This window comes from Musca vetustissima, unplaced genomic scaffold (assembly GCF_032173495.1).
Source record: "Musca vetustissima isolate MV318-11 ecotype Yass unplaced genomic scaffold, APGP_CSIRO_Mvet_v1 utg12127, whole genome shotgun sequence".
Taxonomy (NCBI): Eukaryota; Metazoa; Arthropoda; class Insecta; order Diptera; family Muscidae; genus Musca; species Musca vetustissima.
Window position 1 is genome coordinate 178765 of NW_026882703.1, and position 26176 is coordinate 204940.

Sequence of the window (26176 nt, forward strand, 5' to 3'; positions counted from 1 at the left end):
TAAACAGTATTTTAAAAAGGCATTAATAAATGAAAAAAAAAAATAATTTATATAAGGCAATAAAAAATAATAACCTCAAATTGGCAACCGTTGTAAAAAATTATGTATTTTTGTTAATGTTTTATTACAATAATAACAACTTTCTATAAATATATGAATCACAATTTCAAGGAGATAAATTTAATGATCTATTGTGGTTTTTTAAATAAATGTGAATACAACAATAATTCAATTTTTATTAGATATAATTAAATAATTATTTATATTAATTTTTAAATATTTTATTGAAATTTTGTTTAATAAAATTTATAAAAAATAATATTAATTGCTGTATTTTATTTCTTCCTCTCGTTTCAGATCCCATTTCGATTCCTTTACAACAATCAAAATTTAATACACAATCATCTATAGTCGTGTATATAATTTAAGTGAAAAAAAACTGCTAAAAAGTTCATTATTTTTTTTATAAATAATTGTTGTTTTTTAAATAGTAAAAGGAATATTTCAACGAAAACAAAATGTCACGCAAAGCGGTAAGTTTATTTTTTAAATATTTTTTACTATATAATATTAAGTGGACAGATATTGGAAATAAAATATATAAAAAGTGGGTTCTTTATTTCAATATAGAAAAAATTCCGAATTACTGGGGGGATTTTTTCTATATCGAAGAAAAATCCCCAATAGCTGGGGCCATTTTTTTCTATATAGAAAAAAATCTCCACTAGCTGGGGATAATTTTTTCTTCATACAAAAAAGTCCCCAATTATTGGGGAACATTTTTTCTATATAGATAAAATATTCTCAAAATTTGGGGACAGTTTTTTCTATATAGAAAAAAATCTCCAATTACTGGGGACAATATAAAAAAAAAAAATCCCCAATTACTGGGGACAATTTTTTCCATATAGGAAAAATAATCCCCAATAACTGGGGACAATTTTTTTTATATAGAAAAAATAATCCCCAATAACTGGGGACAATTTTTTTTTTATATAGAAAAAATAATCCCCAATAAGTGGGGAAAATTGTTCCCAATTACTGGGGACAATTTTTTCTATATAGAAAAAATAATCCCCAATAACTGGGGACAATTTTTTCTATATAGAAAAAATAATCCCCAATAACTGGGGACAATTTTTTCTATATAGAAAAAATAATCTCCAATAACTGGGGACAATTTTTTCTAAATAGAAAAAATAATCCCCAATAACTGGGGACAATTTTTTCTATATAGAAAAAATAATCCCCAATAACTGGGCACGAATTTTTCTATAGAAAATGTCATCATTTATAGGGAATTTTGTATATAAATTAATATTATGCAACATTCATTTAAACAGCAAAAAATTTAATCACAACTCTAAACCATTTAAACGAATGCTAAACAAAAAATTGGCGCGTGACTTTTTTCTGTTATAATTTGTTATTTTATTTTAAAAAGTATTTTGCACTCCTAATGATTATTGGCGTCATTACGTTGCCAACACAACTATTAGTTGACGAGGTTTTGGACTCAAATAAACCGAAAAGCAGCAGCAAAAACAAAAACTTAAATGTCACATTTGCCAAATGTGATATTGTCAGGCTGTAGATTGTCAGATTCAAATTTATGACTGAACACCCTTCACTTTGCACCAGACCTAACTCCATCCCTCCCTCCCCAACATTGATAAAATTTTAATTGGATGCGCATATTTTGCAACATGTCAGCGATCAGCGATGATGTTGATGATGACGACCATAGCCAGTCCATTCACGATGATAATAAATAAATTATTCGAACGTGTCATTGGTGATTTTGTGTCTCTCTGTCTGTCTCCTCCATCATTATGATAATACGTCAAGCGAAAAACTATCAGTTTAGTAGATAAAGTTATTTGGAACTACAAATGGGAAGTGTTTTGGCGTGCCAACAAAAAAAATGTAAATCCCCCTTTCTACCGAGAAATATTTATTAATCTAAAAAAACTTAAGGCGAATTTGTTGATCAATTTCATTTTGCATAGACAAAATTGTCTCCACTTACTGGGGATTTTTTTTGTGTATAGACTGAAATGTCCCCAGTTACTGGGGATTTTTTTATTCTAATTTTATTATTACATAATATTTAAAAAAATGATTAATTTTTATCACTGATGGCGATACGATTTCTTAAGAACTGGCTGGCCAGTGTGTCCTTATCAAAAACAATATCATAAAAAATAAATGCTTTAACTAATGACGGAACCAAATGATAATTTTTCGAATTCGCCTTCCCAAATTGCTGAGGAATGACGTCAATACCATCTGTGATTTAAATCTATAAAATGTGTCAGAATTTTTTCCAAGGGTAATAGATAAAATAATAATCTCTCAAGGTGGACATTTTTTCAGAAATCACTGATCAAGATTCCCTATCATGGCTAGCACGAGCCAGTTTAAAAATTTATGATTGCATTTTTTTTCTGAAACACTTTTCTTCAAGCACCTACCAAATGACAGATGTTATCATCATTAGAAGTACGTCAATAACATGGCTAATTTTTTCCGATGCCGCACACTATCTCTTTCAGGGTGTTTGATTGATTAATTAATAAATTTAAAAATTAATTTATATTGCATTGTAAAATTTAATTAAATACGTCATTGGTGGCGTCATTAGTTTTGGGATTTGTATTATATTGAATTTATTTACGCAAATAGAAAAAAATCCCCAACAACTGCAGATAATGGGTAAGATTTGTTCTATACAGAAAAAAATCCCCAGATACTGGGGAAGATTTTTTCTATACAAAAAATATTCCCCAGATATTGGGGAAGATTTTTTTCTATACAGAAAAAAAATCCCAGATATTGGGGAAGTTTTTTTTCTATACAGAAAAAAAATTCCCAGATACTGGAGAAGATTTTTTCTATATAGAAAAAAATCCCCGGTTACTGGCGAAGATACAGAAAAAACAAAAAAACCGATTCTGGGGAAGATTTTTTCTATATAGAAAAAATTCCCCAGAATATTTTTTCTATACTGAAAGATTTTTTCTATTCTGAAAAAATTCCCCAGATTGGGGTAAGATTTTTTCTATACAGAAAAAAATCCCCAGATACTGGGGAAGACTTTTTCTATGCAGAAAAAATTCCCCACATACTGGAGAAGATTTTTTCTATATAAAAAAAATTCCCCAGATACTGGGGACAATTTTTTCCGTATAGAAGAAATCTTCTCCAGTATGTGATGAATTTTTTCTGCATAGAAAAAGTCTTCCCCAGTGTCTGGGGAATTTTTTCTATATAGAAAAAATCTTCCCCACTTTCTGGGGAATTTTTTCTTTATTGAAAAAGTCTTCCCCACTTTCTGGGGAATTTTTTCTTTATTGAAAAAGTCTTCCCCACTATCTGAGAAATTTTTTTCTGTATAGAAAAAATCTTCCCCAGTATCTGGAGAATTTTTTTCTGTATAGAAAAAATCTTCCCCAGTATCTGGGGATTTTTTTTCTGTATAAAAAAATCTTCCCCAGTATCAGGGGAATTTTTTTCTATATAGAAAAAATCTTCCCCAGTATCTGGGGATTTTTTTTTCTGTATAGAAAAAATTGTCCTTAGTTACTGGGGATTTTTTCAGTTTAGAAAAAATTGTCTCCAGTTACTTGGGATTTTTTCTTTTTAGAAAAAATTTTCCCCAGATTTTTTCTATAAAGAAAAAAATCCTCAGTATCTATTTCTCCCGCTTTTGAAAATTATTTTACGGTTTTATTTAATATTGTTTTCCATATCTAAAAATAGTTTTGTACCTCAAAATTGAATCCTCCACATTCCCACAATAATAAAATTTAGAATTACCTTATTCTGTGATTCATAATTAAAGCCGCCCTCATTTGATTTATTTTTAGATTTTGGGGTTCTGTTTATTTTTTCGATAATTTGTTGTGTGGTGTATTTTTTTTTTTTTTTTTTTTTTTTTGAATACCGACGACAACAGCTTACCGCCTCACCCTCATTTGAAAATCATGACTAATTAAACAAGCAATTGTTTCGATGACGTTGTCCCTCTCCCCTTTCTTCTCCTTTGGGGTTCCTCCTCTACAAGACAATTTACGTTCAGGCTGTGTATCCACCACCACCCACTTGTATGGTTTGGCTGTGGCCACCCACACACACTGTATGACGGTGATAGGTTATACGGTTGCTGCAGTAGTGACAGCAACTGTCAAATGCACCATAAAATTGACTGACAAAGTGACTGACTCATCTATCCATCCATCATCATTTTCATCGCAGTCAAGAGTCAATATTTTACTTTTGCAGATTGTTTTTGATTTTTTGCGGGGTTGTCAGTTTAATTGTTGATTGTCGGTCTATTTGTAAAATACCTCCTGACTTACGGCCGTTAAAATAAAGGAGGATGAAGGAGGGGGGTTCTCTATATTGTAATGTAAACAAAACAAATCAAAAACACTTGTACTCTTCCTCCTCCTGCATGTTTGTGTCCCTCCCATTTCAATATGGTATTGACCCACAAAAATTTTATATATATAAAATGCGTATTTCGGAACATTTGTATATATTTATGTGTGTGTTTTCTATTCGGTGGAAGTTTTTTTGTAATTTTCTTTTTTGTCCTGAAATTTTTCTCTTCCTGACATGCTATCTTTTTTTTACTTTGTTTTTCCATATTCATATTTTTTGGGAACACAATCAGTCAAACATATGTGTATGGAAGGTAGGACTAATGACTAACTTTAGATTTGTTTCTGATTTCGTCCAGACGTCAATCATTTTTCCTCACAACATGAAATTGATTTGACACCCTATATTCAATAATTTTCCCACTTACAGAAGAAATTACAACCTCAACACATGAGGATAACATAAAATAGGAGAGGCGCCACTTAGAGGATAGTATTAACACTATGATAAGCAAGGACTACAACCACTGTACAAAATACAATGATGCGTTGTTTTAAGGCAACTATAGATGGCGGCTCCATCGCCTAGAGCAGGCTGCTGTAGGCAAATTATCTAATTAGCTGGAATAAAGACAATGAAAATGGAGTAATGGAAATTGGAGTAAGATGACCATATTTTGCGGAAGCCCTATGCTCTCAATAGGAGTTACAGGAGAAAAAAAGGGATCATGGGGTATATTGAATGGGGAATATCTTATGACAGAAAACCGAATAGTTCTAGCAAACTATTTGAATTTTGACTTGAAAATGTCTAAATATTATTAGTATCAGTTAAAACTATTTGAATTCCCTCAAAATATTATTGGCGCCTCAAACTGTGCTATTAAATGATTATATTGAAATTAAATATATATGGAGCGCATTTTAAAGATTTGGAAATTAAAATTAATTAAATATGTATTTGTATTTTTTTTTAAGTATTATGTATTTTTTCTATATTTAGTTTTTTAATAGTATACATTTTTGCCGTAAAATATTTATCCACCAAATTCTTTTCCGGTCTTGAAATTACGCCATTCAATAGTAATGTGGAAATGAAACATAGATGGCGCTGGTTGTGCAAATTGTTTGGCGTATGCCTCATATGGAACAAAAGTAGATATCCTTATACGATCTTGTAAAATAGTCCAACGAATTAGTTATAAAAATGATTGAGGATATCTTTCTTCTGTGACATTCTTTCTCTGATCAGAATTCCTCTGTAAAAACTTTCCTACAGAAAACAAAAATTTTATTTAAAACATTTTTATACCTTAGAAAGAAGTTATAAATTTCCTTTTCATTCTTCCATTCAATCAAAACGGTTCCAAGGATTTTTTAAATATGATTTGTCAGAGTTCTGAAGTTAATCTAGAGTATCAAAGACATTTTTAGTTTTCTACAACATATTTTCTGCCTTTTTACAAATTATTGGTCCTTCGACGAGGCTGAAAGTTGAATTTATGCCATTTATTCATTAGTAAATTGACCACAAGCCTCTGAGCCTTATTTGAAATCTTTGCCTAATATTTCGATATAAAATATTTTCTACCGTTTCGAAGTTCCTTAATGGTTTAGCAAAGGTTTATATGTAATTTTTGGTCCTTCGACGACAAACTAAAGATAATTTCCTACCCTAACACAGTCGAGAATATGTTCCCTTGTGGCGGAAAGGTTGAAGGTAATGGGATCGTTTGATCACACAACCTTAGGGCTTTATCTTTGCGGACCAAAACAGATCTGTCTTCAAGAATCACCAGAGAAGAAAAATGTAGCTTCAACATTCCGAGACAGTCGGACACTCAAACTCAAATTCTGAGTTGGAAAACGAATGTAAGAACGCCATAACATACATTGACTGCCGGAGGAGCGAAGAGGCTGATAAGGTGATGGAATAAGTGAATTGTCAAATCCTTGACAAAAAAAATGCAACTATTTGGGGCACAGAGGCGGAAGCTGGCCAGGATGAACCGAAGAAACAAGATTGAAAAGTAGATGGTTGCCCTAACCGTGTAGACTTTTTGAATAAATTTTTTTCATGGCCTATAAAAGGGGTAGAATTTTAAATATTTTTTTTCAAAGCCTATAAAAGGCGTAGATTTTTTAAATAAATTTCTTACAAGGTTATACAAGGCGTAGATTTTTTAAATAAATTTCTTTCAAGGTTATACAAGGCGTAGATTTTTTAAATAAATTTCTTTCTAGGTTATACAAGGCGTAGATTTTTTAAATAAATGTCTTTCTAGGTTATACAAGGCGTAGATTTTTTAAATAATTTTTTTTTTCAAGGCCTATAAAAGGCGTAGATTTTTTAAATAATTTTTTTCAAGGCCTATAAAAGGCGTAGATTTTTTAAATAATTTTTTTTTCAAGACCTATAAAAGGCGTAGATTTTTTAAATATTTTTTTTTTTCAAGGCCTATAAAAGGCGTAGATTTTTTAAATAATTTTTTTTTTCAATGCCTATAAAAGGCGTAGATTTTTTAATTTTTTTTTTCAAGGCCTATAAAAGGCGTAGATTTTTTAAATAATTTTTTTTCAAGGCCTATAAAAGGCGTAGATTTTTTAAATAATTTTTTAAGGCCTATAAAAGGCGTAGATTTTTTAAATAAATTATTTCAAGGCCTACAGAAAAGTCTTCTCCATTTAATAGGTTTTTTTTCTGTACAGAAAAAATCTTCTCCAGAAAATGGGGATTTTGTTTTCTGTACAGAAAAAATCTTCCCCAGTAAAGTGGGAATTTTTTCTGTACAGAAAAAATCTTTCCCGGTTTATGGGGATTATTTTTCTGTAAAGAAAAAAATCTTAAAATAATTTTTTAAATAATTTTTTTTTCAAGGCCTATAAAAGGCGTCGATTTTTTTAATATTTTTTTTTCAAGGCCTATAAAAGGCGTACACTTTTTAAATAATTTTTTTTTTTCAATGCCTATAAAAGGCGTAGATTTTTTAAATAATTTTTTTAAGGCCTATAAAAGACGTAGATTTTTTAAATAATTTTTTTTCAAGGCCTATAAAAGGCGTAGATTTTTTAAATAATTTTTTTAAGGCCTATAAAAGGCGTAGATTTTTTAAATACATTATTTCAAGGCCTACAGAAAAGTCTTCTCCATTTAATAGGTTTTTTTTCTGTACAGAAAAAATCTTCCCCAGTTTATGGGGATTTTTTTTTCTGTACAGAAAAAATCTTCCCCAGTTAATGGGGATTTTTTTCTGTACAGAAAAAATCTTCCCTTGTTAATGGGGATTTTTTCTGCACAGAAAAAATCTTTCCCGGTTTATGGGGATTATTTTTCTGTAAAGAAAAAAATCCCCATTACCTGGGATATTTTTTCTAAATAGAAAAAAATGTCCCCATTTATTTGGGAAAAAAAATCTCCTCTGGTGGTCCATTGTTTGTTTTTTTAGCTGCACCACCTGATCACCGCAGTCGCCTATGACCGTATTTTAATATCCCCTTTCTTTTAATGAGTTTATTTTATAGGCCGTCAACCACCATTCAACCTGTCAGTCATTCATTCAACATTTGCCACCAATAGGCCATTTTTTATTGTTTGTTTGCTACCAGTCTCTTGTTGTTGTTGTTTTTTATTATTTCCCCGGTAATAGAACAATAATTGTAGGTGTGGTGCCTTTTGTTGTTGTTTTTATTTGAGTGCTTTTCACTTTGTTTTTCCGTTTTGAACAACATTGTCAGTGGAAAATGGTAACAACAAATATCAAAAAAGGCAGACTGACTACTGAACTAAATGCAATAACAACAAAAACAACACCGATAATATTATGGAGGGAAAAACGAACAAACGCACAGGTTGTGTCCGTCCATCTGGTGGAAATTGTAATGGAAAATGGTGGAGAAAATTCTATTTCATTTTCAGCTTAGTTTACTTTTGTTTTTGTTGCTGGTTTTTCTCTTTGTTTTTTAGTTTTTCTTACTACGATTTTTCATATCCACCATTTCCAACAATCACTGTCTCCAGTCGCCGGTCGCTGACACGACTTTTTCAGTTACCTTCTAGTCCTCGTTTAACAATAAAGTCGGAATTTTTATAACCGGAACAAAAGGGAAAAATTTTGAAACTAATTTTGATTTTCGCTAAAACGCGCTTTGTGAAATAAAATTTAAAACCTTTGTAAAGAACTGCTGTTGTGAAATTAAAATTTGAAAAAAAATCAGAATTTTTTAAACGGAACAAAAGTGCGCTTGTGTTCAATATTAAAAAATATAAAAACACCCACACGGTGAAAATATTGTAACAATTTTGAATTTATTTAAAAATCATTTCGACCAAATGGTTGTCTCCGATAATCGTATACGCCTGCGGCGTTACAGTTCCAGTTTAAAAACTAAAACGGTTTGTGATTTATTTATTCTAGAATTTCGTTGAAATATTCTGTGAAATTAAAAAAAAAACTGGAAAAATATGGATTATTTATTTTAAAATGAGTTGATATTAATGTGATTTTGATATTAAAATGATTTTTGAAATATTCGTTACTATGATTTCTTTTAAATTTGGGCATGTTTGTCCATAATTAAAATTTGATTTCGATCGATTTGTTATTCCAAAAATGTTTTGAAAGGAAAATATTTTTCCCATATATTATTATTCCAATATTTTCATTAAAAACCCCTAGCCGTGAGAATTTTATTTGTGGTTGTGTGTGTGTATTGTTATTACCAGCAAACCCGCCCAAAAATTTAAATTATTGAAAACATCTGTTCCATGTTTCTCACTGGAAATCGACGAAATTCCCATTTCAAGGTGATAGAATGTAGAACAAGGTGGTTTGGAAATTTGTTATGCTCAGAAAAAAATATGTTCATGATTTTTTTTAGTAAAAAATGTCTCCAAATGTCTGAATTCCTCAGGCCTTGAACAAAAAATCTACCCCTTGTATAGGCCTTGAAAAAATATTTTAAAAATCATCGCCTTGCATACCTTGAACAAAATTATTTAAAAAAAATACGCCTTGTATAAGTCTTGAAAAAAATTAGTTAAAAAATCTACACCCTGTACAGGCTTTGAAAAAAATTATTTAAAAAAATTACGCCTTGTAAAGGTCATGAAAAAAAATTATTTAAAAAACCTACACCCTCTACAGGCTTTGAAAAAAAATATATTTATTATATAAAAAACTACGCCTTTGAAAATTGAGGAAATATCAGGCTTATTCTTTTGGGTAACCATCTATTTTTCACTCATGTTTCTTTGGTTCATCCTGGCCAGTTTTCGCCTTTGTATCCGGAATAGTTGCATTTTTCTTGTCATGAATTTGGCAATATTCCTGTTTCCATCTTCCACCGTCTTATCGCCCTCATTGCTCCTCCGGGAGTCAAAGTATATTATGGCGGTCTTGCATTCGTTTTCCGACTGGGAATTGGAGTTTGAGTGTCCGCCTGTCTCGGAATGTTGAAGTGACATTTCTCTTCTCTGACGTTTCTTGAAGTCAGATCTGTTTTGTTCCGCAGAGATAAAGTTCAAAGGGTGCGTGATCGAACTATGCTATTACCCTCCCCCTATCCACCGACTAGGGACAAATTTTCGACTGTGTTAGAGAAGGAAATTATCTTTACTATGTCGCCGAAGGACTAAAAATAAAATGTAAACTTTTGCTAAACCTTAAGGAACTTCGAAATGGTAAAAAATTATTTATATCGAAATTTCAGGCATAAATTATTTTATTAAAATTATCTAAGGACTAAAAATGTTTTACAATTAAATGCCCAGCAGTTAAGGAACTTCAAGTGCAAGTTGAGGAAGTTTTGAAGTTAATTCTTATCACAGAACGTTATTCAGAAGCTCTCAATCATTTTTACAATTAATTTGTATTATCATTCTGCAAGAGCTTAAGGATTACTACGAATGCTCACATAAGGATCACTACGTTAAACAATTTGCACAACCAGCGCCATCTATGTTTCATTTAACCATATTACTATTGAATATCATACTTTTAAGCATGGAAAGATATTTTGTGGACACATATTTTCCACCTAAATTTGTACTATTAAAAAATATAGGAAAAAATACAGATGTTATTAATTTAAAAATCCTTACAATGCGCTCCACCTATATGTCATACGTTGATGTTATTATTTAATAGCATATTTTGAGGCTCCAATAATATTTTGAGGAATGTCAAATATTTTTAACCGATACTAACATATTTAGACATTTTCATGACTAAACACAAATAGTTTGCTAGAACTATCCTGCTTTCTGTTGTAAGGGGCTCAATATTCCCCGTGATCCCTACTTTTGTTTATTTTCTACTATGAGCATTTTATAAAGAATTCGTAGGACTACTTTACAAGAGTAATGAAAATGTAATGATAGTATAAGGATAGCTAATTTTGTTCCATATGAGGAATACGCCAAACAATTTGTTCAACAGCGTTTCCATATTATTATTGAATAGCATACTTCAAGCGCGGAAGAAATTTGTTGTAGACAAATATTTTCCAGAAAAATGTTTACTATTAATGAACTAAATATAGAAAAAATACATCTGTTATGAATTTAAAAATCCGTACAGTGCGCTCCATCTATATTTCATTTTTCTATATTAATAATTTAATAGCATATTTTGAGGAAAGCAAAATATTTTTAACTGTTACTAATATATTTAAACATTTTCAAGTATAAATTCAAATAGTTTGTTTTCTGTTACAAGGGCCTCAATACTCCCATGATCCCTTTTTTTCTCTCCTGTAACTCCTATTGAGAGCATAGGGCTTCCGCAAAATATGGTAATTTTACTCGATTAGTTCTTGTGTTAGTTTCGTTAATCATTTTCATTGTTTTTATTTCATCTATGTAGTAATTTGCCAATTGCAGCCTGTCCTAGGTGATGGAGCCGCCATCTATAGTTGGCAAAAACAACACATCCTTGTTTTTTGTACAGAGGTTGGGGTCCTTGCTTATTATAGTGTTGACATTTTCCTCTACGTGGCGCCTTCCTAATGTTCGTTATCCACATGTGTTGACGTTGAATTTGTTTAGTAGACAGTGAAGGAACTTAGGATGCATTTGGTCTGAAGTTGGCTGTAAGCCTCTTCTTTTGCAAATAGTGGAAATATTATTTCGATCTGATCGAAATAATTGTTTTCTCCTATGCTGAGATTTGAATCCATGGTTTTTGTAGTGTAATACACTCTACCCGATCCCTATTTTAAAGCATTATAAATATTTGTGTAAAGATTCGAATTTCATCACTTATCTTCAGATTGACTAAACCTTTTTACATCTCAATTTACAACAATTGGAATGTGATGTTGTTGTTTGGAAGTCAAAAAAAACATCGAAACATGTGAAAACGCATTGACATTTAATACGCCAACCTACCTCTCAATCTACCAAAAAGCACCACCTCCTACCCACCTGCCTCACTCAGCTTCATGGAATCGATGAGTTTTGTGAAAAACAATAGCAGCAAAAAAATACAAATCCAATTAACAATTTTAGGTTAAATGCAGAATAAACAAAACAAAGAGACGAAGAGAAGAATATACAACTAAACAACAAAAAAGATAACATAGCATGCAAACCGAACGACAAAAAAGCAAAACATGATAGGAGGTGTACCCCTACTTTAATTCAAATAAATTACGAAATGAACATATCTCTCGCATGCGATAAAAAATCGAAATAAATTCTTAAAAATCACGCAGCAGGTAGATGGTGGAAACAAAAGAAAAAAAACTGATGATAAAAGCAAAAATAATATTGAATTGGAATGTAATATAAAAATAAAGAAAAGTAAAAGTGATGACGTCAATTAAATAGATTAAATAACCAATAAAATACCTAACCCCCTCCCCCAGCTAAGCTAACTGACGCATCATTTTATGTTTAATTGTTTGTTGTAAAATTAAAAATATCACACTCTGTCAATTGGCTTTTTTTACCAGAGATTAAAACAAGAACAAATCTAGGCGGAGGGGATTGCGTGGAATAAGGGAAACCTTTAAAGGTATTACATGTCTTACAACAACAACGAATGTGATTATTTTGCAAATTTCCAGGAATTTTGTAATCGTATCTAGTGGTAATATTGGATATTTTTAAATTTCTTAGTATTACAACATGTGTTTTACTGAAAAAATCCTAATCACTTAAAAAAACATTTTTAACATACAGAAAAAATTCTTCAGAATAATCCTTTCAATATTGAAAAAAATCTCAGCCTTTGGACAACAATTTTGAAATTTAGAAAATAAATTTTGAAATTTTTCTATATAGAAAATATATATCCTCAGTAAGCGGAGCTTTTATTCCTTTGTAGACAAAATTATTTTCCTTTTTTCCTGTATACAAAAAAAATACTCACCTCAAAAATACTTTCTCTAACGAAAATAAGGTGTACATTCCACTGTCTGTAGAGGTAGCGCCATCTATGCGCCATTTTTTATATTAAAATTTAATAGCATACTTTTAAGCGTGGAAAATATTTTGTAGCGGAAAAAAATATATAAGTCTTGAAAAAAATTTGAAATTGAAAAAAAATAAATTTGGAAATTTTCTATATAGGAAACATATTTTAGCTGAGCCTCCATTCCTTTATAGATAAAATTATTCTCTTTTTTTCGTATTAAAAAAAATACTCACCTCTTTTTCCCCTAACGAAAATAAGGTGTACATTCCACTGTCTGCAGAGTGAGCTCCATCTATGCGCCATTTTTTCATATTAATATTTAATAACATACTTTTAAGCGTAAAAAATATTTTGTAGCGGAAAAAAATTCTCATGATAATACGAGCCTTTGAAAACAAAATGTTGAAATTGAGGAAATAAATTTTGAAATCTTATTCATATAAATATTTTATAGCATACTTTTAATTTTGAGCAAATTTGACCATTAGAAACGAATCGTTGTACTCACTCTTTTAGTGATTATCCAACATTTTCATGAATAATTTCCATTACCTTGGTTAAATATGAATTGAGTTTTATTAAAGAAAAAGTTAGCTGAATCGATATTTTCTATAATATTAGCAGCTGATTTGCTGAATTTTAGGTAGAAAACAACTTGTGTTTTTATATATCAACAAATTGTTACATTATTTTTACATAATAAAAACATTTTCTCAACATAATCTGAAAAACAATTCGTTTCATGAATCTCGAATTTACGTATAAAAAAGCTGTCTAAATTTCATTTATCTACAGAAAATTTCTTGCTGAATTGCATTTTTCTATACAAACAAAATAGCAGAATTGTATATTTTGAAAGAAAAACTTTGCTGAATTGAGTTTTTTATTGAAACCCTTGGCTGAATTAAATTTTTTGAGAACAACATATCTGACTTATATTTTTCAAATATAATCTTTGCTGAATTGCATTTTTCCTACAGAAAATCTTGTCGAATTGCATTTTCTCTATAGATAAGCTTGCTTAATTGAGTTTTTCTATAGAAAACCCTTTGCTGTATTGCAAATTTATAACATTAAAACATGTCGGAATATCACTTTTCTGCAAACATAATCACGGAATCACACGTATTATATAGAAAAATGTTGCTGAATTGCATTTATTTGAAACTCCTTGTTGAATTGTAATTACCGGGTTCTGTATGACGCGTATATAAGGATACTCTCCGATTTTCGATATTTTGAAAGATTTACACACGATTTATAATCAAACAAGATTACATAAATGCATTGATTAGGTGGCAGATTTGGAGGTTGATATTTGCGGGATTTTGAGATCTGTTTAGTATTTTTATTCTCTGTTTAGTATTTATATTTATTTTTATCCACATATTAAAATTAATTCTCAGTACTTTATAGGATTATTTACTTTACGAAAAAAAATCAATCCTGCGTTATTAATTTTTTCCTAGAAATGAAATGACTCATATAAAAATATTAGACACAATAGTATTCTTAATAACCGGCATTCAATATGCAGCCATCCGCCCACCCAACATGTATTTCACACTATTTGTTGGGGGTGGTATAGGTGCTGTGAACCATCATCAGAGACAGTGAAATAAAAACTGGATCACATGCACTGTACCCAAGCACGAGTTTTATGTTTCTCCTCTACACTCATTTCCGTTTGATTGTCATGTGCATGTCTTTTTTAAATATTATTTTTGTTTTGTTATTTTGCAAAATAGCAAAACTTGCATAAGACGGCGGACGTTGTGGAGCTCACTCACTCGTAGTGTCTTTATGTGTTTGTCATTTTCTCCAAAAAGCAAGCAATATGCAAAAAAGAAAAAAAACGAAAATAAAAACAAAGAAGCAGTTCAAAATTTCAATAAAGATGAAGAAGAATCCCATAAAAAGTAGCGATGACCACCAAGTCTTCAAACATTGACACACAGTGTAAAGAAAATAAAATGTGCCTTTTTTCAATATTCAAAATAGATAAGCGAAATCATCCCCTTGGTTCTCCTCTCCCACTTAGCCGCCGCTAGTCATGGAAGTGATTAGACACTTTGAAAGACATGTGACTTTTGTTGTTGAATGATTGACAACAAATGTGTGGGACAATTTGTATTTTATTATGAAGGGGCATGAATAAGGGCCAAAAAATGTATTCAGTACCAGAGAAAGATTGAGATTTTTTTATGGAATTGGATTTTTTTCTATGAAAAAAAATTGTCACTTCTCCAGATAAATAATTTATAATCTCTTGGAAAAAAAATCTCTTTTATTTAGAATTAATTTTTTTGCTCTAAAAAATCCTCTGTTCCTGAGAATTAATTTTATTCTATAGAAAAAAATCCCCAGGGTCTGAAGATTATAGAAACAATTCCTCAGTCGCTTCTGATTGATTTTTTATTAGGAAAAAAGCTTACTTTTTAATAAAAAGAAAACAGTTCCCCACCTGCTGAGGATTGATTTTTTTCTATGGAAAAAAATCCTCAGTTCCCGAGGATAGATTTTTTTCTATGGAAAAAAGTTGTCAGTTTCCGAGAGTTGATTTTTTATAGAAAAAAATCTCAGTTTCCGCGGGTTGATTTTATTTTTCTATGGAAAAATTCCATAGTTATTGAGGATTAATTTTTGCTATAGAAAAAAATCCTCGGTTCCTTATGGTTGATTTTTTTTTTCTATAGAAAAAATCCTCAGTTCCTGAGGATTGATTTTATTTATATAAAAAATTACTTATTTCGTCAGATCCTTAGGATTGATTTTTTTCTATAGAAAAAAATCCTATAAAATTCTATAAAAAATGACTGATTTTTTTCTATGGAAAAAATTCCTCAGTTCCTGAGAATTTATTTTTCTATAGAAAAATCCTCAGTATCCGAGGATTGATTTTTTTCTATGGAAAGAATTCCTCAATTTCTGAGGATTACTCGAATTGATTTTTTATTAGAAAAAAACTTATAGATAAAATTTCCCCCTGATTTTTTGTATAGAAAAATCCTCAGGTCCCGAGGATAGATTTTTTTCTATAGAAAAAAATTCCTCAGTTGCCGAGTATTTATTTTTTTTCTATGGAAAAAATTCCTCAGTTCTTGAGGATTGATTTTTTATAGAAAAACTTCCTCAGTTTTTAATAGAAAAAAATTCCCCACAAAAAAAAAAAAACAGAAAAGAACAAAAATTCCTCAGTTCCTGAGAATTGAGAATTTGAGAAAAATGCATCAGTTCCTGAGTTTTTGTATGCGAAGTTTTGTTAATATCGGGTCAGATTTAGATATAGCTCTCATATATAGGTTCGTCCGATTTTATGTAAATGGAGCACCAAAGAGTCAAATTGAGACCGATTGGCACAAAATTTTGCACAGGAATTGCTTCAGATTTATAGTACGTTTACATTTAACCGGATTTCGTTATCCCAGTGGGTTTCAATTGTGAATTCCTTTGCATATATGTCAAATAAATCCTCAAGAAGTAGGTTAACCGGTAAAAAGTTCTAATATATATGCCGTTTTAGATTGTACAAAGATTTATTTCTTCTACAAAAGAATTCCTAATTTTCGTAGGTTTGGCTTTTTTAATATTCCCAAATTTTGTATTTTTTCCATTAGAAAAAATTCAATATTTAATTGTTAATGTCTTAATGATAAATATTTGTTGTTGTTGGCAACAATACAAACAAATTTTGAAACCTGTCCCGCACTAGCCAATTGACCAATGTTATTGTCGCACTGCTGCTGTTGCTGCTGGACACACACACACAGCGAGTCATTAACAACAGCCATGAAGCTCACTTGCACATAAGCGTGACAATTGTTAACTTTCTAATATTATTTGTTGTTTTTGTTTAGTTGTTGTTATTTTGACTGGCCATTTGGTGGCCAAGCATGCATGCAATCAATAATAAAGTCAAAACAAATGAAATGTTAACAAAACCAAATACCTTGCATTAGGGTGGAATGTAAAGACCAAAGACAAGTTACTGACATTTAAATTTCAATGCAATTAATTTGCATGTTATTTGCTGCTTCTTCTTATTATTATTTATGGATTATTAAAATGAGCAATTTTTATTTTATGCATTAAATCATTCAATTCATATTTACTTATGCGTTTTATTTCTCCTCTCTCATTATAGCTAAATGTCCGTGTTACCACTATGGATGCCGAGCTGGAATTTGCCATCCAGCAAACAACAACCGGCAAACAGCTATTCGATCAAGTTGTCAAAACAATCGGTCTACGTGAAGTTTGGTTCTTTGGTCTACAATATACCGATTCCAAGGGTGATTCAACATGGATTAAACTATACAAAAAGGTATGTATCATCATGTGTAATTTGGAATTCACAGATTATTCTTATAATAAAAATATTGTTTTTTATCTAATTTAAGTTTAGGTATAAGTTATGAAAGTTTTAGTCTGAAAAGAAATTGATTGAAAATAATTATTTGCAAAGGATTTGGAATATCTATGAATTTAAACAATACATTGAATGATATATGACTGAGTATATTCGATGGATAATCTTGAATCACAACTTCCCCAACTTTCGGTTGAGGATTGAATGATTAACACATGTTTTTTCAAAAAGTAAATGGATCTTCCACTAAATGGCACCTTCCAAAAAATACCCTTTGAACTTATTGTTCATAATCAGCGCCATCTATTGATTAGTTATATTGAGAACTATAAATTGATGAGCATACTTTTAGGGAGACTACTACTACTTGCCAAATTAGATATTTGGAAGGATGTTCTAAAAACTAAAGATACTTTCTTAAAATACCATTGGAAAATTTTCCCACTTATTGTTTATACCCTTCACCACACTGTAGTACAGGGTATTATGTCTTTGTGCATATGTTTGTAACAGGCAAAAGGAACGAGATAGACCCATGGTTCCTTTTGAGAAAATACATAGAATCACTTTCTGAGTCGATCCATGTATTTTTGTGAAAAAAGTACATGTCGCATTCATGATCCAATTTTGATGAAATTTGGCACATGCCACTTATTTGGCCCAAGGACGAACCCTATTGAAATTGGAGAAAATCGGTTCAGATTTAGATATAGCTCTCATATATAGTTTCGTCCGATGTTATGTAAATAGTGCACCAAACTCCCAATATTGGTCCGATTGAGACACAATTTTGCACAGGGTACTGAATTAAGTCCAAATTGATGTATGCGAAGTTTTGTTGGAATCAGTTGAATGAAGCACCAAACTCCCATCTCATATTCCAAAATTTCGATACTCTATTTGTATTTCATATTATATACATTATTTTTAATTTTTTATTAATTAATATATTATTAACACACACACAAATATTACTACAAAAAGCCCGAATCACCAGCCTTAAAAACAATCAAATATTTGAAAAAAGTTAAAAAATATGTGGACAAACGAACTGCAGATGGTCATCAGCATACCAATGAAGAAACTGATGATAGTGATGGTGAAGATATGGTGGGTGATAATTATCGATCTGAAAAAAATCCTCCCAAATAAAAGCAATAAAATCAAACCCATTTGTAAAGGCTAGAAAATCATGTAATTTTGTGGCCAGAAGAGCTTCTCCTTTACCATACCATGACATAATTATAAGCTTTTCCACAACTTATTGATAAATGTTTTCTCTTATATAAATTTCAATTTTTTATTAATCACCAAAAACAAATTCACAATTTATATTTTTTTATTATATAAATGCATACCACAAAAAAATCATATGCACCCAAAAATGCACACCACTCTCTACAACAAACAGACTGGATCAATGCCTTTTTCGACATGGGTAAAAAAACAAATATAAATTTTCATTCAAAAAACGTTTTATGTTTTGGTAGATTTTGGTATTTTATTTTGATATTTTAAATTTTAATTTTTTATTTACAAAATGTTCACCAAAACCTCAATTAATCGGTTTTACTTGAATTTTATTTAATTTTTAAGGATTTATTATTTAAGTACAACTTTGTTTTTATTGTAGTTATTATTTCATGTTATTATGATTAAATATTTTTATTAAATACCTTATTAAAAAAATTGGAACATAACCTCAAACGAAGTTTTCTTTATTTTATTTAATTTTTTAAGAATTTATTATTTAGGTACATTATTATTTTTATTGCAGTTATTATTTATATTTCTTATTATTAAATATTTTGATTAAATACATATTAAAAAAAAAATTGGAACATAACCTCAAAATAGTTACTATAGTAATATTTTTATTTTTAGCAATATTTTTTTTCAATTTATAACATAATATGAATTATTATATTTATTCACATTAATAATAATTGTTTCTCTCTATCTCCCTCTTCTCTTTTTGCCATCCGCCCCCTAATAGGTTATGAACCAAGACGTTAAAAAGGAAAATCCTCTACAATTCCGTTTCCGTGCTAAATTCTATCCCGAAGATGTTGCCGAAGAATTGATACAAGACATAACCCTACGTCTATTCTATTTACAAGTTAAGAATGCCATATTATCGGATGAAATCTATTGCCCACCCGAAACATCGGTCTTGTTGGCCTCGTACGCTGTCCAAGCGCGCCATGGCGATCACAATAAGAACATTCATGCGCCCGGCTTTTTGGCCAACGATCGTTTGTTGCCTCAGCGTGTCATTGATCAGCACAAAATGACCAAGGAGGAATGGGAACAATCCATTATGACCTGGTGGCAGGAACACCGTGGTATGTTGCGCGAAGATGCCATGATGGAATATTTGAAAATTGCTCAGGATTTGGAAATGTATGGTGTAAATTATTTCGAAATTAAAAATAAGAAGGGCACCGAATTGTGGTTGGGTGTCGATGCCTTGGGCTTGAACATTTACGAACAGGACGATAAGCTGACACCGAAGATCGGTTTCCCATGGTCGGAAATTCGTAACATTTCGTTTTCCGATAAGAAATTCATTATCAAGCCAATTGATAAGAAGGCACCCGACTTTGTATTCTTTGCACCACGCGTGAGGATCAACAAGCGTATATTGGCCCTCTGCATGGGTAATCATGAATTGTATATGCGCCGTCGCAAGCCCGATACCATTGATGTACAACAAATGAAGGCCCAGGCCAGAGAGGAGAAGAATGCCAAACAACAGGAGCGGTAAGTTGGCATACCATTTTAATTGGGGGTATCAAATAAATAAATCAATTTCCCTTTTCAGTGAAAAACTCCAATTGGCCTTGGCTGCCCGCGAACGTGCCGAAAAGAAACAACAAGAATACGAAGATCGTCTCAAGCAAATGCAAGAGGACATGGAACGTTCCCAAAAGGATCTGATGGAAGCCCAAGAAATGATCCGCCGCTTGGAAGAACAATTGAAACAATTGCAGGCATCCAAGGACGAACTGGAATTGCGCCAGAAGGAATTGCAAGCCATGTTGACCCGTTTGGAAGAGGCCAAACATATGGAAGCTGCCGAAAAGGCCAAATTGGAAGAAGAAATTATGGCTAAACAATTGGAAGTACAACGCATCCAAGAAGAGGTCAATCAAAAGGATGAAGAAACCAAACGTCTGCAAGACGAAGTTGAAGAGGCCAGACGTAAACAGGTGAGGCAAATAAAAAAAAAATAGCCAAAAAATATAGGATTTTTATAACCTACATCATCTTGTGGCACAGGGTATAAATGATTTATGCGCCTATATGTGGCATGTAGAAGAAAACAAGTACCCCAGGGAAAGTTTTTTTCTAAAGAACAAAAAATCATCAGTTATTTGATGAAGCGATTTTCTATAGAAAAAAATCCTTAGTCTTTAAAGAAGGTTTTTTCTACAGAAAAGTGAATATATTATCTGAGGAAGGTTTTTTTCTATATGGAAAAAATCCTCAGTTCTCTTTAGAAATTATTTTCTGTTGAAAAGTTGTGTTTCCTATAGAAAACTTGACCTAACTGTCCAGCTAAGTTTTTCTCCAAATTCTCTGTACACGTTGTCTATACAGTTTGTCACATTAGTTAATTGGGATGCATAGAAGCGAGAACCACACAATTTCCACTTTTTATACCCTCCACCATAGTAAGGAGGATATATTATGTTTGTTTTTCCCTTTGTAACTAATCATCGAAATAATCATTTTCGACCCTATAAAGTAAACATATTCTTGATCGGGGTAAAGTTCTATGAAGATTTAAAAAAATGTCCGTCTGCCTGTTGTAATAACTCTGGCCTCTAAACGAATTGAGATAGATCGCCAATGTTTTGCACAGAGTTGTATATTGTCTGCATACAGGTGAAGTTGAAAATGTACTACATCGGTCCACGTTTAGGCATAGCCCCTAATTTTCGACATTTTGGGGATCCTAAGCGCATTTATAAACCGAATTCGCTGTAATTTGGTACACTGAGTTCTTATTGGGTACCAAATCTCTCCACTAAAAATTATAAAGATAGGTCCACTTTTTCGAATAGGTCCCATATAAGGGTACTTCCAATTTTTAGTATTTTGGGATTCTTGAGCGTTTTTCAACCGAAATCGTAGTACATTGGGTTCCTTTTGGGTACCAAATCTCTCCACTAAAAATTATAAAGATAGGTCTACTTTTTCGGATAGGCCCCTATATAAAGGTTACCCAATTTTTTGGTATTTTGGGGTTCTTGAGTGAATTTTTCAGCAGAATTCGCCGTAATTTTTAAAATTCGGTAGGGATAGTCCCATATTATCCCCTTTTTTATATCAAAATAGTTATCATATTTGCTGCACGTTTTAGTTTTGTGCCCATAAACTTTATGGGTCTCTTACGAAGATGGAGGACATAAAAATAGAAAAACATAGAAATATCATTACTTAATGGGGTCTAAAAGGTTATACACTTGGCGATCAAAGCTCTTGACAATAATAAAGAGCGTTTAACTGGGTCACGACTCTCAGATGAGCCATACGTGACCGTGTAAGTCGAGTATTTTTGTCTCACATAAACTGTGGGTATTTTTGTACTACGAAATATTACTCATATCCTGATATTTTAGTAATGTATAAACCGCAAAACAAAGCTATTAGGCCATTGACAAACACTCAATAATAATTAACACACTTTCTTCATTGTGGTACAAATTTAGTTTAATTTTAATTCCCTATGTTTTCATTGAAAACAATAATCGCTGATAAATTGGTATAATTCATTGCACCCCACCCCCCTTAACAATATTAACCTATATTTTTTAATTTCCAGGCTGAAGCTGCTGCCGCTTTATTGGCTGCCTCAACCACTCCACAACATCATCATGTGGCCGAAGATGAAAACGAAAATGAAAATGAAGAAGAGCTCACCAATGGTGATGCTGGCGGTGATGTATCACGCGATTTAGATACCGATGAACATATCAAAGATCCCATTGAGGATAGACGTACATTGGCTGAACGTAATGAACGTTTACATGATCAATTGAAGGTAATTACGAATACGATTTGGAAGAATTTTTTTTAAATTGTTAACTAAATATTTTTTCTTTTTCTATTGTTTTTACCCTTAGGCCTTGAAACAAGATTTGGCCCAGTCACGCGACGATACAAAAGAAACCCCCAACGATAAGATCCATCGTGAAAATGTCCGCCAAGGTCGTGACAAATACAAGACATTACGTGAAATCCGTAAAGGCAATACAAAACGTCGCGTCGACCAATTTGAAAATATGTAAATTATATTTCCCACTTGTTTTTCGTTTTTTCTTTCTCTTAAAAGAAAATCTTTTATTTTTTTGTTAAATTACAAAAACAAATCGTAAAGAAGAGTCCCTAAAGCAAATATCAAACAGTAATCATTCAACATAAAAATAAACAAACAAACAAAACAAAAAATTCCACAAAGAAAGCTTGTTTTTCGGGTATTAGCATTATTTTCTATAACAGCAACTTAGAAAGAGCATTTTTTATTGAATAAATAGCAAGCCATTTATAATTATTTCTTTTTCCAAAAAAAACCTTTTATTATTTCCTTTCAATGTCGCCCCTTCCAAAAAATCCAACAAAACACTACCATGTTTACTTTACTACTATTATTATTATTTCGTTAGATAATAATTATAATTCCTTTTTATTATAAATAATAAATATATAATAATAATAAAACATTATTTTCTTTTGCGTTGATCCCCATGTATATGAATACAAAAATTCTATAAAATTTTTGCATAATTAATTATTCTCCAAACAAAAACAAACATGAATACTAAAAAAGAAAACAAATAATCATTCAAGACCATTCATTAATTTAAAAAAATAAATCTAAAAGAAACAAATAACTAACGTAACGAAATTCAGTACTTTAGCCAACACAATTTTTTTAGTAAAACAAAAGCTTATAAATTATATACAAGAAATATAAAAAAGAAAAGATAAACAAAACAAACATGTCTTCAAAAATGTCGCAAACAAAAACTAAACGCTTATAAGAGAAACAAAAGGAGAAAGAGAAATATATTGAACATATAATAATTATTATTTTATTTTTTTTTTTTTGTTTTTAAAAATAAATATTAAAATGAAACTTTGTTTTGCATTTCCATATTGATTTTGATTTTTGTTTTTTAAGTTTTTTTATATATATATACATATAGTATAAAAACCTAAAAAGCAAAGAATTAAATTAAACTTTATTATTATATATTAAAAGAAAAAAGAAACAACAAACATTTTTAATGAGTAAAAAATTAAAGTTTTTATTTAAAACAATAAAAAACAAACAAACAAAAAAACTTATTTTTGGTTTTATTTTTTCATTTATTTATTTTATTATATTTTGAACAATAACCAATAGAAAAGGGAAATAGTATCATAAAATATTTAATTCTTTTGGGAGAAATATGAATATTTTGGTTATAAATAAATCGTCAATTTCTGAAAAATACAGTTCTGAAATACTCTTCAATACCCAATGATCAATTCTCTGTTGTCTCGTTGATTTGAAGTCAAGATAGTATAAATGGTGTTGATCATTGATGAAATGCTCTTCTGTGTTTACTCAACTGAGAATAGTCATAGTGTGGGCAAGATAAGGCCGGTTTTTGGCCGGCAAGAATCCTAAATGGTCAGTCTCATTGTCAGTTCTTTTCATGAAACCGCAGGAATTTTGTATTATTGCAAGAGTCGTAGGCGTTAGGAACACTTTAATTTGTCCTTCTTTGTCGTTGAGGGATAGGCCCATTTACTATGGGCCTATCTATGAGGTTTCACATTACTAAAAATTATCCTAAAAAATAACAGGGAAAAATATTGGCCCATATGATGAAAAATTATATACATGATTTTTTATAGTAACAATTTATAAAGCATTTTCTTCATTAATCACATCTCCCAATACTAACTAATCTACTATAAAATATCTCAAATCCGTCTTCTAATTATCAGTTAATAAAATGCATAACTAACAACATTAAATAATAAACAAACAAATAGATAGAAACCAAACGAGCTAAACAAAATATTAATTTTTTTATTTTATTAATTTTAATTTGCTTAAAATTCATTCAATATTTTCTAATAATTTAATAAAAAAAACCCCATAGCAACGACATATGAATAAAGTTAGTCAATATATTAATATAAATATATATTTTATTATATACATATAAAATCAAATCGAATGAAAGTAAATAAAAATATATATTTTATAAATTTCAAAAAAAAGGAAAAAACAATAATTGTTTTAATAACGTTTTACATAAGGTAAGCTTTAATTTCTTAATTTTTAATAAAATTCGAATAAAAAATATTTAATTTGAGTATAATTATATAGTCGAGTACGCTAATAACGAACACTGAACACATTTTCAGGTCCCGAAACTTTACGCCATATCTGGCATACAAATATTTACACTGCAACGTGTGGTTCTTCTAGTGCACATGCTGGACATATGTAAGGTGATATTGTGGGCTATATGAATTGGAACGTTTGCACCATTCAAATTTTAATCTGGATGGGTGAAAATATGTAATCGGAATTATGTCAGGCTGGATGATTCTATGGACAATTCTAAGCCACTTTAGTAAAATAACCATAGGTCTATCTCGATTTTCGAGTCTCCCACTTTTCAAAAAATGATTTTTTTTCCCTATAACATCATTTTGATTGGGAGGTTTTTGGGGTCGAGAAATTCATTTTTTACCTATGACCACCGCCAGAGGGCGGTTCATACATACTTTAACTACACTGTGATACAAAACACGCATATTTCCTTTAGAGAATATGCATAGAATCAATACAAAAATGTGTTTTTTTTTATTTTTCTCATTTTCGAAAGCTTATTTAATTATCTTCCCCGTAATATAATAAAACTTATACGGCTTGATGTCATAATTTCTTCGTACAATCCGAAGAAAAATAAATTTTGTCATTTTATGCGTATTTTTTCACATTTCAACCACTGCTACTCAGCCAATCCTCAACCGATTTACCAAGTATATACCTTGTTTGAAAGAAAATATTATACTCTTCGAATGAAAAAAATAATAATATAAATCCGTTAGAAAGAAAAGAAGTTATACGTGTTTCAAAGTGAAAATCTATGAAACAACGTTTTTCTCTACATTTACCGTTATAAAACTAATTTTCGAAGTGACCCAGAAAAACCAAAGGTATATTCGTGGTCCAGGGACTCCAACTAAACAGAATTGGTACATTAGAACCCCTGAAAATTTTTCGTGTGGCACAGTGCTATTTTTCATCTTCATCGAAGAATGTGGTTCCGATAAATCGTACTATAAATATACGAAAAAGTACAAAAAAGTGTATGATTGAATCAATTAAAATTGGGTATAGGAACGCTGTTGAATTATCGGTTATGTTCTGGAACTCACGGTGTGTTCCTTTCACTTCACACATACACTTCACCTCAGAAGTTACCTCCTGTTCTGCATCTCACGTGAATTGAAATTTTCGAACTGCGACAAAAATAAACTCCGACATGGTACTTTGCAAAAACAGTGTTGCCATACAATATAAACTGTATTCGTTTTTAACTTTGTTTCTGTTATTTTTTAGTAATTTCGTAAAATCTAACAATAATTTTTTATTATGTTTTAATATTTTATTATTCGCAACATAAAATATATGTACGAAAGACTCTTTAATATCATTAATTTGTTGATTGATTTAAGGGGAACATTTGGTAACCCTATCTTGTACGATGGTATTGCAAATCAGCTGTTTGTGTCAAGCGAGAGATTCATTCGGAATAAATGCAACACAAACCTATGTATCTATTTAAAATTGGGTTTTAAAGGCGTTTTATCATAATTTTGTGATTTTAAACAAATTATACGCAATAATAAAATATTAATCAATCATCATGTGCCTTTTTTATTTCAAAAGAGATTTTCTTTTATAGTACGTTTACATTTAACCGGAT

At 30.6% G+C, this 26176-nt stretch overlaps 1 protein-coding gene across 2 annotated transcripts; it reads left to right on the plus strand.

Moving 5' to 3' along the window:
• The first annotated feature begins 446 nt into the window (after positions 1 to 446).
• Positions 447 to 22537, plus strand: LOC133329326 (moesin/ezrin/radixin homolog 1). 2 transcript variants are annotated; one of them, XM_061537816.1, is made up of 6 exons: positions 447 to 533; positions 16947 to 17126; positions 19168 to 19934; positions 19996 to 20383; positions 22003 to 22221; positions 22304 to 22537. In XM_061537816.1, exons 1-6 carry the CDS (start codon positions 519 to 521, stop codon positions 22466 to 22468), a joined length of 1734 nt encoding a protein of 577 aa, XP_061393800.1. In that variant the 5' UTR covers positions 447 to 518; the 3' UTR covers positions 22469 to 22537. The 2 variants fall into 2 exon arrangements, with proteins under 2 accessions (XP_061393800.1, XP_061393799.1); XM_061537815.1 differs by lacking the exon at positions 447 to 533 and adding an exon at positions 8756 to 8778.
• The last annotated feature ends 3639 nt before the right edge of the window (positions 22538 to 26176 follow it).

Excerpts from the sequence above, each read along its gene's own strand:
- LOC133329326 (XM_061537816.1), top strand. Across the intron at positions 20,384-22,002 it reads AAGAGGCCAGACGTAAACAG|GCTGAAGCTGCTGCCGCTTT; the intron begins GTGAGGCAAATA and ends TTTAATTTCCAG. Across the intron at positions 22,222-22,303 it reads GTTTACATGATCAATTGAAG|GCCTTGAAACAAGATTTGGC; the intron begins GTAATTACGAAT and ends TTTTACCCTTAG.